Source organism: Protobothrops mucrosquamatus, unplaced genomic scaffold (genome assembly GCF_001527695.2).
Source record: "Protobothrops mucrosquamatus isolate PMUCROS unplaced genomic scaffold, P.Mucros_1.0 scaffold804, whole genome shotgun sequence".
Lineage (NCBI taxonomy): Eukaryota > Metazoa > Chordata > Lepidosauria > Squamata > Viperidae > Protobothrops > Protobothrops mucrosquamatus.
The window spans coordinates 462,240-475,437 of record NW_015387070.1 but is presented as its reverse complement, the minus strand read 5'-3'; the positions used below and the strand labels follow the sequence as shown (position 1 = coordinate 475,437).

General features: G+C 40.2%; 1 protein-coding gene across 1 annotated transcript in view; it reads left to right on the top strand.

Moving 5' to 3' along the window:
* OSBPL6 (oxysterol binding protein like 6) overlaps nucleotides 1-13,198 on the top strand; it is an 86,643-nt gene that overhangs the window by 71,647 nt on the left and 1,798 nt on the right. The window contains exons 18-24 of the mRNA XM_015818847.1: nucleotides 449-586; nucleotides 879-942; nucleotides 1,674-1,752; nucleotides 4,500-4,644; nucleotides 6,117-6,261; nucleotides 8,349-8,475; nucleotides 9,010-9,132. Coding sequence (XP_015674333.1) covers nucleotides 449-586; nucleotides 879-942; nucleotides 1,674-1,752; nucleotides 4,500-4,644; nucleotides 6,117-6,261; nucleotides 8,349-8,475; nucleotides 9,010-9,132 — 821 coding nt within the window. The remainder of the gene's footprint in view (nucleotides 1-448; nucleotides 587-878; nucleotides 943-1,673; nucleotides 1,753-4,499; nucleotides 4,645-6,116; nucleotides 6,262-8,348; nucleotides 8,476-9,009; nucleotides 9,133-13,198) is intronic.

Here is a 13,198-nt window from a genome sequence, read left to right as displayed (position 1 = left end):
ATATGGCCACTGTATGTTCTTCAGATGCAGATTCCTATCTTGACTTTCCTCTTGTTTTTCCACAGAACCTTGTATCTTTGGAAGTGCATTATTACATTATATATAACATTATACAGAAGCAGACATACAACATAGATTCGGTGTCCATTCTGTCTTCCCCTTAAGTCTTCAAGATATAACATTCTTACATTTTTCTTTCCTGCATTGAAAAGCATTTGTGGCTAATAATAGAGCATTAGTCTGGCATTTCTTTCTGTTTTGATTTAGATCTTTGCTACACTCTGGAAGCAAATGAGAAATAATATAAAAAAATACAACAGATTTTTACTGTAAACAGGACAAAGGCGCACCTTAGAAAAGAACATGTTTGACTATACAGTTGTTACATGTGTCAAGCCAGTCTCTTTCAGAATTGTTTTCTTAAATATTGTTTTGTTGTTCTAATTAGGTCCTTATTGCTGCCTTTGCAACTTCAGGATATGCTTCCACTTATTACAGAGCAGGAAGCAAGCCTTTTAACCCTCTGCTTGGTGAGACTTACGAGTGTATCAGGGAAGACAAGGGATTTCGATTTTTCTCAGAGCAGGTATGAATAGCTATTATAAAGCTATTATATTGTTGTATTACTTTAATTTCTGGGAGGAATGAGGGTTATTTAAAACATTTCGTCTTGATTTATGAAGTGTTGAGAAGACCTCAGATTTGTTTTAAAACAATATTTGTTTTGGGAGCATTAGCTAAAATTCAGCATTTCAGAGTTCAGCTTTGCATTCATGTTCTTTGCATGGTTGCGTAGATTTTTTTTCCAGAGTGTGATGAATATAAAAATCTTGTGTAGATTTTGTATGTATAATTACTTGTATGTAATTTTTTTCCAGGTTAGCCATCACCCACCCATTTCTGCCTGTCACTGTGAATCAAAGAATTTTGTGTTTTGGCAAGGTATATATTTTAGTTACAAGTGGATGAATCAAATTTCAGTTAAAAAAAAAAAGAAAATTAGATTTTATACAATTCGCTTGTTGAAATTTAGCTTGAACAATTACAATAATCGCAAAGGCCAATTCTTATTTATTTATTTATTATTATATATTTACATTGAGAAATTAGAAATCAACAGTTTTCTGCCTCTGGATTAGCCTATTGCTCTGATTAGAACAAGGTATATTAGCTTATATCAGACATGTCAAACACAAGGCCCGATGTGGCCCGCGAAGTGGTTTCATGTGGCCCGCGAAGCCATCCTGGAAACAGTGAGGGAACGGCCCCCGCTGCCTTGGCCCTGGCCCAGGCCAGCCAGGAGCCAATGTACAATTTTGTGGTGGCCATCTTGGCACTTGCCCCGGTGGACCATGCCTTGGCACTTGCCCCAGTCCCACCCCCTTCTGCCAGAGACCCTCAGATCTGTCCCACTCCTGCCCAGGCCCCCATAGGCACCCTTGACGCGAATGATGTAGAACTGGGCACGCCCACCCAGTAGGCCACACCCACTCCATCCACACACCCCAGTAGGCTGCACCCACTCTGGCCACCCCCCCCACCCCCCCCAGGGCAACTGCAGTGCTGATGCGGCCCTCAGTGAAATTGAGTTTGACACCCCTGGCTTATATGATATGCGAGATGAATAAATGTGTATAGCATTTTGCATCTTTATAAATATTTCTTCTCTTCAGATATTAGATGGAAAAACAAATTCTGGGGGAAATCGATGGAAATACTGCCAATTGGAACTCTGAATGTGACACTTCCTAAGTAAGTGCTTTTAGTCTCTATGCCTTTTTTACTGTTAAATTGTTACTGTTAAACAGCAAGTTATTGTATAACATTACAGATACAAAATCTGAAAATGTGCAAAATGGAATAGGATCTGTTTTTAGCAGCGGCAAGAAAGCTGGAATTCCTGAAGAACCAGATCCCTGTGTCCTAGCAATAACAATTAATACTGAAATGAATTCTGGTTGAGCTAGTGTGAAAAGGTACTGCTGTTGATGGTCATTTCTTGAATGGATGGTGTTTTGATCCTTACAAAGGGTTGCCCGGCACAACTCGAGAACAGTGAAAACATTCAGATTTTCCTTTGTTATTTTCTTTGAAAGGGTAGATATATTTTAATGATTGAAAATGAAATATGTCCCTGCACAAACTGAAGGGTGTTGGGAAAGTGGAGGAAACCTGGTGCATTTTTTAGTCTTACTGTTCTTTAGTATGTTTATCCTGAAGCATGTTGCAGTTGATCAGCTGATGCCAACATCTTATAATTCAGCTTCCTTCACATAGAACTAATGCAATATGCAAACAGAACAATAAACTGAAAAAATGACTCAGATTTCTCATCAGTATACAGCCCATTATGTAGCTTTAGACCAGGGCTTTTCAACTGGTGGTGCCCATACCACTGATATATTTTGGCAACTGGCAGGTGGTACATGACCGTCCTAAACAAGTGCAGCTGGAGAGGGGAATGAGCTGAAGCAGTAGCAGCACCACACAAGCCTGAGGGAGAGACAGCTGGAGCTGCAGGGCTGACGGGGCTCAGCAGAAGCCCCAGGATCAGTGCCGGGTTCCAGCTGATTGGCACTTCCAGAAGCAGCGCATAGGTGGAGATGCACTGAAGAGAAAAGGAGGAGGGAGGAGAAGAGAGGAGAGGATATAAAAGGAGGTTTTGGTGGGAAAGGGAGAGGGGAAAAAAAGACAACGTGGGGAAAGAGAAGGGGATGGAAAAAGAGAGATGGAAAAGCGCAGCCTTGAGGAGAGGAATCAGCTGGAGGTGCACCGAAGAGAAAAATGGGGGGGGAGAGGATATAAAGGGAGGTGGTTTTGGCGGGAGAGAGAAAAAAAGACAATGGGGAAAGAGAAGGGGACAGAGAAGAAGCTGTGGAAGGAGAGCCCAGCAGGCAGGGAGGAAAAAGAGAGAGGAGAGGGAGAGAGGAAGAAGGGCCGAACAGCTATCTGACCACCAATGTAGTGGCGCATATTAATAAATATGGATAAATTCATCATACAAAGGGGAAAGTGATTCAGCAAAGGAACCGCCACTGAAGAAATTAAAACTGGTACTTTTTTCCTTGTTTTATGGTTTGAAACATTTTATTAGATTATAGAATAAAATACAAAAATACAAAAGCAAATAGTAGGACACAGTGGGGAGGAAGAAAGGAGGAAAAAGTGAAGGGGAGAAGGGAAAAAGAAAAGGCATTGACTTCCGACTTCTTCTATTGCAGTAGAGGGAAGCATTAACATCGAACCTCAACTTTTTATTTTTCCATAATAATGTAAACTAGCCATTTCTATAACAACAAATGAATCTAATCAATAAAACCCACCCACCCCCCTTTTTTTTTAGTCATCAGATTTTTGACACTTTGCTAAGCACTGGTAGTACTCGAAATATTGTCATGTTCTAAAAGTGGTACAATAATTGAAAAGGTTGAAAAGTCCTGCTTTACACAACTGACATTTTAATTTATTTTTAAATTTCTTTATTAGATTTATATCTTGTCTTTTGTTCGGGAACTAAATAGGTACCCTGCCTTTTTTTTCCACAACAACCCTGGGTGATAGGCTGTGTTGTGAGAAAGTGGCTTCAAATCACTCAGTGAACTTCTGCAGCTTACAAGGGGATATAATCTGGATCTCTCTAATTACAGTCCAGAACTTTAATCATTTACAACACTGGCTGTCTTTGTCTCAGTCTAATCTCTGTCAGTGGCTTACATTAACTTTTACCAGAAGTATTTTTTGAACTGCATACAGTACAAGCAACAGAATGATCAAAGACAATAATTGGTGTGAGGGAGTTGGCAGACCTGCAAGTGGATGCATTCATGTTAACCATTTTTTTTGTGATTAATTCTATCTTGTGAATGTAAGCGTTGTCTCCTCTAGAAGAGTATAAAAAAGATTTTTTTTTTAATTTTCTATGTGGATGTTAGTGCCTCCATTATCAGAAGTACCCTGTAAAGCATGATTTCAGGAAAATATTTGACAATCTAAATTATCATTTAAAAATGCTGTAATGTTGCACAGAGCTTTTATGGGAAAAAAGACAGTGGAAGTATTCAGCTTCAGTAGAGAGAGACCCAAACACCTGATGGACAAGCTTTTTAAATCTGCCAAAGCAGGTGTATTCTTATTATTACCATGCCAGACTGTGAGATGACTTTCCAGATATTTGTCAGGCCTGTTGTTTACAGTGTTTAAGTCTTGTTACTCCTCCAGATTTTTTGGTAGCTTTAGGAATCAGTGTGATGTAATTGCTGATGGATATAGACTTAAGTTTGATTAATGTTGCTTTATTATGTTTTTTATGGCAATGCAAAAAATGATTGTAAAAATTGTTGTGGACATAAAGATAGAGAAAAAGTAGAATATAAATGTTTAAATGTTCTTTGTGAGTTGTTCTTAATATTGGAAATGTAGTAAGATTTATTTGCACATGAGCTTGGAATGGTTTTAGAAAAGGTAATGCTGAAACGTATTACTCTTCCTTTTCTTTCTAGATACGGTGATTGCTACGTTTGGAACAAAGTCACTACTTGCATACATAACATCCTGAGTGGAAGGAGATGGATAGAGCATTATGGAGAAATAACAATCAGAAATACAAAAAGCAGTGTCTGTATTTGTAAGCTCACATTTATCAAGGTAGTTTTACTGTGATTATCATCATGAATGGTGAAGGGGCTACGCATTCTGTCAATGGCCTATTCACAGAAATGTCTGGAAATGCACTGAGTATGCACACCAGTTTCTATAGGCTTCTGTTTCAGTGGAGAGAACAGTTAATAGTCCTTTCAATTAGCTGCCACAGATTGTGTAAATTTAGTGGCAACTTCCCTGTATATTCTTATTGGATGCCATAATTAATGCAATCAGTGCCTTTATTCATGTCCAGTGATGCACATCTATAAATACCTTGTATAGCTCTATGGTTAACAGTGACATATAATAGAATTTTGAGCATGTAAAATCATTGTTCTGCATCATTTTATTTAAGTCCTCTGCATTAGTAACAACAGCAACAACAATTTATTAAATCTGTATACTGCCTGACTCCCAATGGCTCAGGAAAATAATACTGTGAATCTAGGTGTTTCTAGTTATATGAACCAATTCAGCATGACAGTGAAAGCCAGCATGACAGCTGGCTCAGGAATTCTGGGAGTTGAAGTCCACGAGTCATAAAAGAGCCAAGGTTGACTACCCCTGGTCTAACTGGAAATATTTTTCCATTTTTGATTTTCAATCCTTCCCCATAAATAAATACCTGTCTTTAAGCAAAATAGTTATAAAAACAGGGCACAGCCCCTTTTTCTCTCTGTCACTCAGAATGATTTTTCTAGGATGGGTGAGAACTTCTGACTTACCCCATGGATCTGTGGAAGCCAGCATAAGTAATATTTAAATGAGTAAAGATTTCCTGTCTTCATTTTAAGATGCTGTGAGATTCATATATACTACCTGAAATATCTGGCATTTATTCCCTTGCAGATTGATGTAGATGTGACCTGTTAATTTATTGTCAGTAGTGCAATTAATCAGTTAAGATTTCTTTGATTAGATCCCAACCTTGCTGGAGTTCATGGGCCTTGACAGTTACATGCAGATAATTAACAAAAAGGAAAAATTAGAAAAGCCAGTTGTGACTGGATTCCCAACCAAGAATGCTGTTTCTTTTTTGAGCTCCAGACAGGAAAAAAAATCTGCCTTACAAAATGCTTCTACTTGTCAAGAAGACTAAAGTACTTTTGAGTAGGATATAAAATAATCTTACTTTTACAGCCTTTTCCATTATCCCAGCAATCACCTTTTTATGATCTTCTACAGAATTGGAGCAGCCTGTGGAAGGAGACCTTCATATTACAATCCCCTTTTAAATTAGAGGTCTGCCATAACTCAGAACACTCACATATATACTGTAGTGTGTTGGGTTATAAACAAGATTACATTTTTTTTCCTCATGGGATTGCGTGTGATGAATCAGAGCAGTTATCGAGCGCTGTTAGTAAGGAATTGAGGGTTGCATTCTTGCTGTTGATTGATGGCAGAGATACTCTTGATGTTAGATGATTTGTTTTACATTTAATAAAACCAAACTATTTCGTTAACATTTTTAGGTGAATTACTGGAATTCTAATGTAAATGAAGTTCAAGGTGTTGTCATGGACCAAGAAGGAAAAGTGGTACATCGCCTTTTTGGAAAATGGCATGAAGGATTATATTGTGGAATTGCACCTTCAGCAAAATGTATATGGAGGCCTGGTAATACATGACATTTATATAATTCTAAACATAACTAAGCAAGTAACAGAGAAAGGAGTAGAATTTGTACTATGGACGCAGGGATTTCATCTCAGTATGCCAGATATGATAGCTTGGAACATTAATTGTAGCTTAGAAACTGTAAGTGTAAGTCATTGCTGTCCTTTCCATGATGAAATCTAAATCAAACTCGGCTTATTTAGAAAGCTGTGTGTTCCATAATACGTTCTCAGATCAAGCAGGAATAATGCAAAATGCTACAAGTTGTTAAATAGTATAAGTTGGGTGAAGAGAGATATAATATTTTGAGCATGAGGGTAAATGATTAATGCCACTGTTGCCATTAAAATGAATGTGCATTTTTCAGTATTGTACACATTTTTTATATTCTTCAAGTTGAACAAAAAAAAGCAGTTCCTCTGAAAAAAGAAACGGTTACTTACTTAATCAATTAGACTTACTGGTTAGGACAAGATTACAGTCGGTTTTTCCCCGTATTTGAACGATGAATTTTGTGAAACTGAATGTTAAAAAAATAAAGAATATTGGAAGAGAAAGTAAAAATAATGTAGTGGATTTTATGGAGTACTTCTATTGATGGATAAAAAAAATAGGATTCTTTGATCAAGGATACAAGTTGTATCTTCTGAACTAAATCTTGTATTTTTCTAACTTTTCAAAATTAGTAGCTATGAGGCAGGTCCTAGTTCTCCTATAATTCAAATGCTGGTTTTCTGATTTAACAAAAGTCATATGAGAACTAGTTGAGAATTTGAATTTTCTTTATCCTTTTAAATCTTAATGTTTCCAGATGGACCACAGTACAGATAGTCCTCCTTTACCAACTGCCTTGGATAGCAACCATTTGTAAATATGATTATAATTAATGATAATAAAAAAATTCATTTTATGACCAATGTGGACAACAAAAACCTTTAGTGTGAAATTGATTAAGGTCTGGTCAGTTTCAGGCAGCAGCTGCCAGGTTGTTGGAGGCAACAGAAGACCATATAAAAGGTCTATTCAGAACTGCTTCCTTTCTGTAAAATTAGATCATCCTGTATGCTCATGCCAAGCCAGGATGTTAAGGGTTCCCCACATATTGATTTATTAAATTGATACGCTGTCATCTCCCCTAAACTCATATATTAAGTGAGAGAATGGGGACTCAAAACAGTGTTTTTCACAAGATGGCGGTGTTGGGATCTTTTCAGAAAACTGCCAGAACTGACGATTTTCATAAGGCCTTTAAACTGTTCTTGCTTCATAATGTTGCATTCTGGTTTTATCTATTTGTACACGCCCATGATTCAGCCTGATTCAGCAATATAAAAATATAAGTTAAATAAAAGAACAGAATAACAGAGTTAGAAGGAACCCTGAAGATCCTCCAGTCCAACCCCCAACCAAAGAGGAGACCCCATACCATTTCAGAAAATGGTTGTTCAGTCTCCTTACAGTGTTGCAGCACCCACAACTTTTGGAGTCAAGCCATTCCACTGATTAATTGTTCTCACTGTCAGGATATTCCTCCTTTGTTCTAGGTTGGTTCTCTCCTTGATTAGTTCCCATCCATTGCTTCTTGTGTTTCCATCCATTGCTTCTTGTGCATAAAGCATAATATGAATGCCCGTGCTGTGCCTCAGTGATGTGGAAGGCCAACTTTCAGTAGTGTCTGTAAGACCATTGAAGGCTTAAGTATCCATCTTCTCTGGAATCTTTCAGGATGATCTTTCTTCCTGAAGTAATTTCGTTCTTGCACGAAGAAGCATGAAGTGATTGTGTCAGACCATTTCATGCCTTTCTGGGTAAGAGGGATTTTATGGGACAAGGTTTGGGAAAGCACATGGGGGTCCTAGCCAAGCAGAGCATATTTTGACAAAAACACGAGCAGTGCACCATCATCCATATTATCGCTATAGCAGGTGGAATAATGTCTTCCCACAAAACCATTGTTTAGAGAGTTTTAGAGAGTGCTGCATATAGGGTGTTTAATGAAGAGCAAGGACAAGTATTTTCTTCATCATGTAGACCTAGTGTTTATTCACAGGGGTTAATTACTACCTTTATTTTATTTTTTAATACAGGTTCCATGCCAACAAATAATGAGCATTACTATGGTTTCACAAGGTTTGCCATTGAGCTGAATGAGTTAGATCCTGCACTGAAAGACCTTCTTCCAAAAACAGATGCTCGATTCAGGCCAGATCAAAGGCAAGAAGCACACTCTTTTTTTCTTTTTTTCTTTTAAATGGCTACGGCTGCTTTTGACTAAATATTATAAAGAACATTAATGTTAAAAAATTCATCTGAAATGTGGATCACTGCTGCTCAGGGAAAGCTTGCGCCAGACAATTTGAGAAGTGTTTAAAAATTTTAATATGTGAACTTACAAACAGTGCAGCAGACAGGGGTCACCTTAAAAGAGGTTTCCCTTCCTATTTTGTTCCCCTTCCCACCTCATAAATACTTTTTGTAATATACTATCTGCACTAATGTGCAACTGCATATTGTAGAAAAAAGGGAGGGAGTCTGTTTCTCCAAAACCATAGAGTTTAATCATATATATTTATTCTGATTCAATCAATATTTATTTACTTGAATGACAGCGCTATCAATTTTATCTAATCTGCATTGTATAGAACATGTGATTTAGGTGATTCCTGAAGTTTAGTATTTCTGGATTTTGTTGTTGCATTTTTTAAAGGTTGGCATATATCTGCTGAAAAATCTAATTCTTAACTATAGGTACTTGGAAGATGGAAATTTAGAAGAAGCAGCAGCAGAAAAACAAAGAATTGAAGAACTCCAGAGATGCCGGAGACGTTATTTAGAGGAAAACAATATGGAACATGTACCAAATTTTTTTAAGTAAGTAATCTCTCTCTCTCTCTATGATTTTTGTACAAACAGAGTGGGGCTGGTGTATATAATGGTGTAAAAATATTAATAAAAATACAAATGTCTTTGGCATTAGAAATTGTCTTGTATTATGTAAAATCTGCATGTTTCTTATTGTAAACTGAATTATTTTCAAAAATGTTTCAAAACATAGGGAGAAAATTGGTTGTAGCCTAGGGTCTTATTCCTCAAATACGTTTGACTCAAAGATGATGATTTTTGTGAAACTTGATTTAAATTGTGAGAAATCAGTTTTATTTGTAATATGTAGTCATTGTATTATTCTTGAAATTCAGAGATCTAACATTGTTTGATCCTCACATTGGTGTTTTATGCATGCACTATCTTTCATAAATTTTCCCCTAGCTAGATAAAGAGAATTGTCCAAGCAAATAAGTGTATGTGCAGTTCCTCTCTTTTATGTAACGTTGTGAACTTAGAAAAACAAAAATCTGCCAAGTACCTAAGAGTAAAATTCAATCTCTTTTCTCCTTCTCTGCCAAATAATTATTTTATTTATAGTCTAATCCCTCTTCGGATGGAGTAATTCCTTCTGTGTATACAACAATATGAAGTGGTGTCCCCAGACTGAAGCAGGTATAAAAGATAAAATTTGTAAATTAGAGGACGCAGATTATAGAGTTATGTATTTCCAGATAGAGCTGAAGTCTTATAACGAGTAGCAGAAATTAGTTGATTCCAAGACTCTCTCAAAACCTATTTCTTCTTTGTCTATAATAACTGTTTATATTTCCTCTTGAAGAGCATCAAAGCAGAGCAGCAACTCATCCTGGGTTGAATAAGAAAGAGGATCATTTTTATATTCTTTAAAGCAGGAAATCAGTTGTTTCTTGGCTGCATGGCAGCTGCTATCAAATCAGGGTTGGTTAGAAGAGCCTGTTTCCTGTTAACACCAGATAGAGGAGTAGAGAAATTGGCTGAAGAACCTGAACTAGTTAAGTGTAAGATTTTCCTCCCCTCCTCCCCTGGGATAGGCTCTGAGATTATAAAACTGATTAAACAGCTGAAATTGAACAAAGCTCCAGAATATGAGATCATTTTAGCGGAGGACATTCAAAACAATTTAGATTGGTGGGTACCCATTTTGGCTTTCCTATTCACCTATATTGATAAATGTGGTAAGGTCTCTGATGATTGGGGCCTACCTTTGGTGGCTTCACTCTTCAAAAAAGAGAAGTAGAGATTATTGGCCCATTAGCCAATTAGTAAATTATATGCTAGCACTTGTAAAACAAGCTCCTGGATTGGGTTGCAATTGAGAATATCTTGGCTGATGAGGAGACAGACTTCAGAGAAAGCCACTCATACACTCTCTTATAGACACATTGAATAGCCCATCTCTTGATCTACCAATATTGGGAAATAGAACATTTCTTTTCTTCTATATGCAGATGTTGCTGCACTTTTTCCTTAGACACAGATTGTCTGAGGACCACTGATAATGTTACCTAGTTTGGGTAATGAAACATCTGCAAGAAAACAAGATCTCAGACACAGATTGGCCTAAAACTGGCACTTTATAGAACAGCTAGAAATTAAATACTCCAAGATCATGTTTTTTTGCTAAGTCACATGTCTGGCAGCTAAATAATTATCTAACAGAGTAGGTCTTAAATATCTGGGGATTATTTTCCATACTACAGGCAACCAGAAATTTCACATCGATTATGTTACCCTAAATGCACAAAAATCCTCTTTGGCTTTATACTTTTTCTATTTTTCCAAAGGGTCTCAGTATATATCTGCAGTGATTAAAATATCTTCAGCTAAGATCCAAGCCCAGCAACTCTTTGGAGTTTAGTTGAGCCCTTAAAGGGCATTCCTTTGTCTTGAAAGAGTTCAAACCAAGTTTTTGATTCTTTTTTAAGTACCGTATATACTCGAGTATAAGCCAAGTTTTTCAGCCCATTTTTTGAGCTGAAAAATGCCCCCCTCGGCTTATACTCGAGTCAATATTTTTCCCCAGTTCTTTATGGACTTACAATATCCGAGCACCGTTTAAAGAGATGCCGAAGGCAGACGGTGCCCAACTGCGCGCCTTTCCCCCTTGGCGGGGTGGTCTTTTGCAAAGTCTTTTGCTCGGATATTGTAAGNGTGGGGGAGAATTGAGAGAGAGAGAGAGAGAGAGAGACAAACACACACACACACACAAAGAGGAGAGGGGAGCCGGCTGGCCCACCCGTTTCCCCCTTTCCCTGCGCGAGCGTGTGTGGATGGAGCAGCGGCCAAGGGTTTATAAAGCAAGCGGCGGAGTCCTGCAGCTCACGGGGCATAACACGGTAAATAAATACGAACGTAGGGGATCCGCGCGTGAACGAAGCCCCACTCCCCTGCCCCTTTTGCTTTTGCTCCCGAGCCGGCATTTTTTAAAAGGGCTTGACTCCAGCCTGGGATTCGGAAAAGACTTTGCAAAAGACCACCCCGCCAAGGGGGAAAGGCGCAGTTGGGCACTGTCTGCCTTCGGCGTCTCTTTTTAAACGGTGCTCGGATACTGTAAGTCCACAAAGAACTGGGGGAAAGGACCGGGCGGGCGGGCGAGAGAGGCGGGCAGAAAAAAAAGGGGGGGAAATCCACACACACTTGCGCAGGGAAAGGGGAAAACGGGTGGGCCGGCCGGCTCCCCTCTCCTCTTTGTGTGTGTGTGTGTGTGTGTTTGTCTCTCTCTCTCTCAATTCTCCCCCACCCCAATTCGACCGTATTCTTCAATACGGGCCGGCCCCAGCAGTTCCGGCTGCTTGCCGGCAGTTGGCTGTTCCTCCGTGGCCGCCTCGGCCCCCCCCGGCTCTGTCAGTGAGCGCCCGGCAGAGCGCAGTGTCGCCAGGCCTCCCCCCTTCGGGCGGCCCGGTGTATTCCGTCCCAGCCTCAACATGCAGTGCCGCAGGGAATGGAAGGGAAGGGGGGAGGGCCGTACCTGGAGCATAACATGAAGAATTGGCTGAAGAATACGGCCAAATTTACCCGGGCTGGCCGAGAAAGGCGCACCTCCAGCCTTCCCCGCAACCGGGAGAAGCCCCCTCCCTTTTGCAAGGTCGCCCCCTCCCCGCTTTTGGGGTGGGGGAGAATTGAGAGAGAGAGAGAGAGAGACAAACACACACACACACACACAAAGAGGAGAGGGGAGCCGGCCAGCCCACCCGTTTTCCCCTTTCCCTGCGCAAGTGTGTGTGGATTTCCCCCCCTTTTTTTTCTGCCCGCCTCTCTCGCCTGCCCGCCCGGTTCTTTCCCCCAGTTCTTTGTGGACTTACAGTATCCGAGCACCGTTTAAAAAGAGACGCCGAAGGCAGACGGTGCCCAACTGCGCGCCTTTCCCCCTTGGTGGGGTGGTCTTTTGCAAAGTCTTTTCCGAATCCCAGGCTGGAGTCAAGCCCTTTTCAAAAGCGCCGGCTCGGGAGCGAAAGCAAAAGGGGCAGGGGAGTGGGGCTTCGTTCACGCGCGGATCCCCTACGCAAAAAAACCCCCAAGCTGATGTCTCTCCCTTAGAATAAATGCCAACAGCAAGCACGAATGACCAACAACTTCCCCGCCCTTTTTTTCTCCTCGTTTTCCTTTAAAACACACACACGCACACAAAAACCCGATTATTACCCGGTTAGGTTAATAAAATCTCGGAGAGCACCAAAAACTCCGGAGCTCAACCTTGGAGAGTCTCTCCGATTGAGGGAAGGGAAAGGAAAAAAAAAACACACAACCCAAACTTTTGCCTTTTGCAAAACTGGCATCTCTAATGAAAGGAGTGGGCTGCGAGCGCGGCCGTCCCACTCCTGCAAACTGCGGGCGAGTCCCCCACAGATAATCAGATAAAACCAAACTAAAACAGGCGTCCAGGAAGTTACCGTAACTCACCCGGGCTTGGTGTCGGCGGAGGCTTCCTCCAAGTTTCCCTCAGGTCTGACTGCCGAGAGGAGGAAGAGAGGAGCTGCTGGAGCTGTTGCTGCTCCAACTGCTGAGCTCGGCCTTCAGCGGGGGTTGCAGGCTGCTCTCTTTCGCTCGCTCGCCCGCCCGCTCGTCGAGTCCG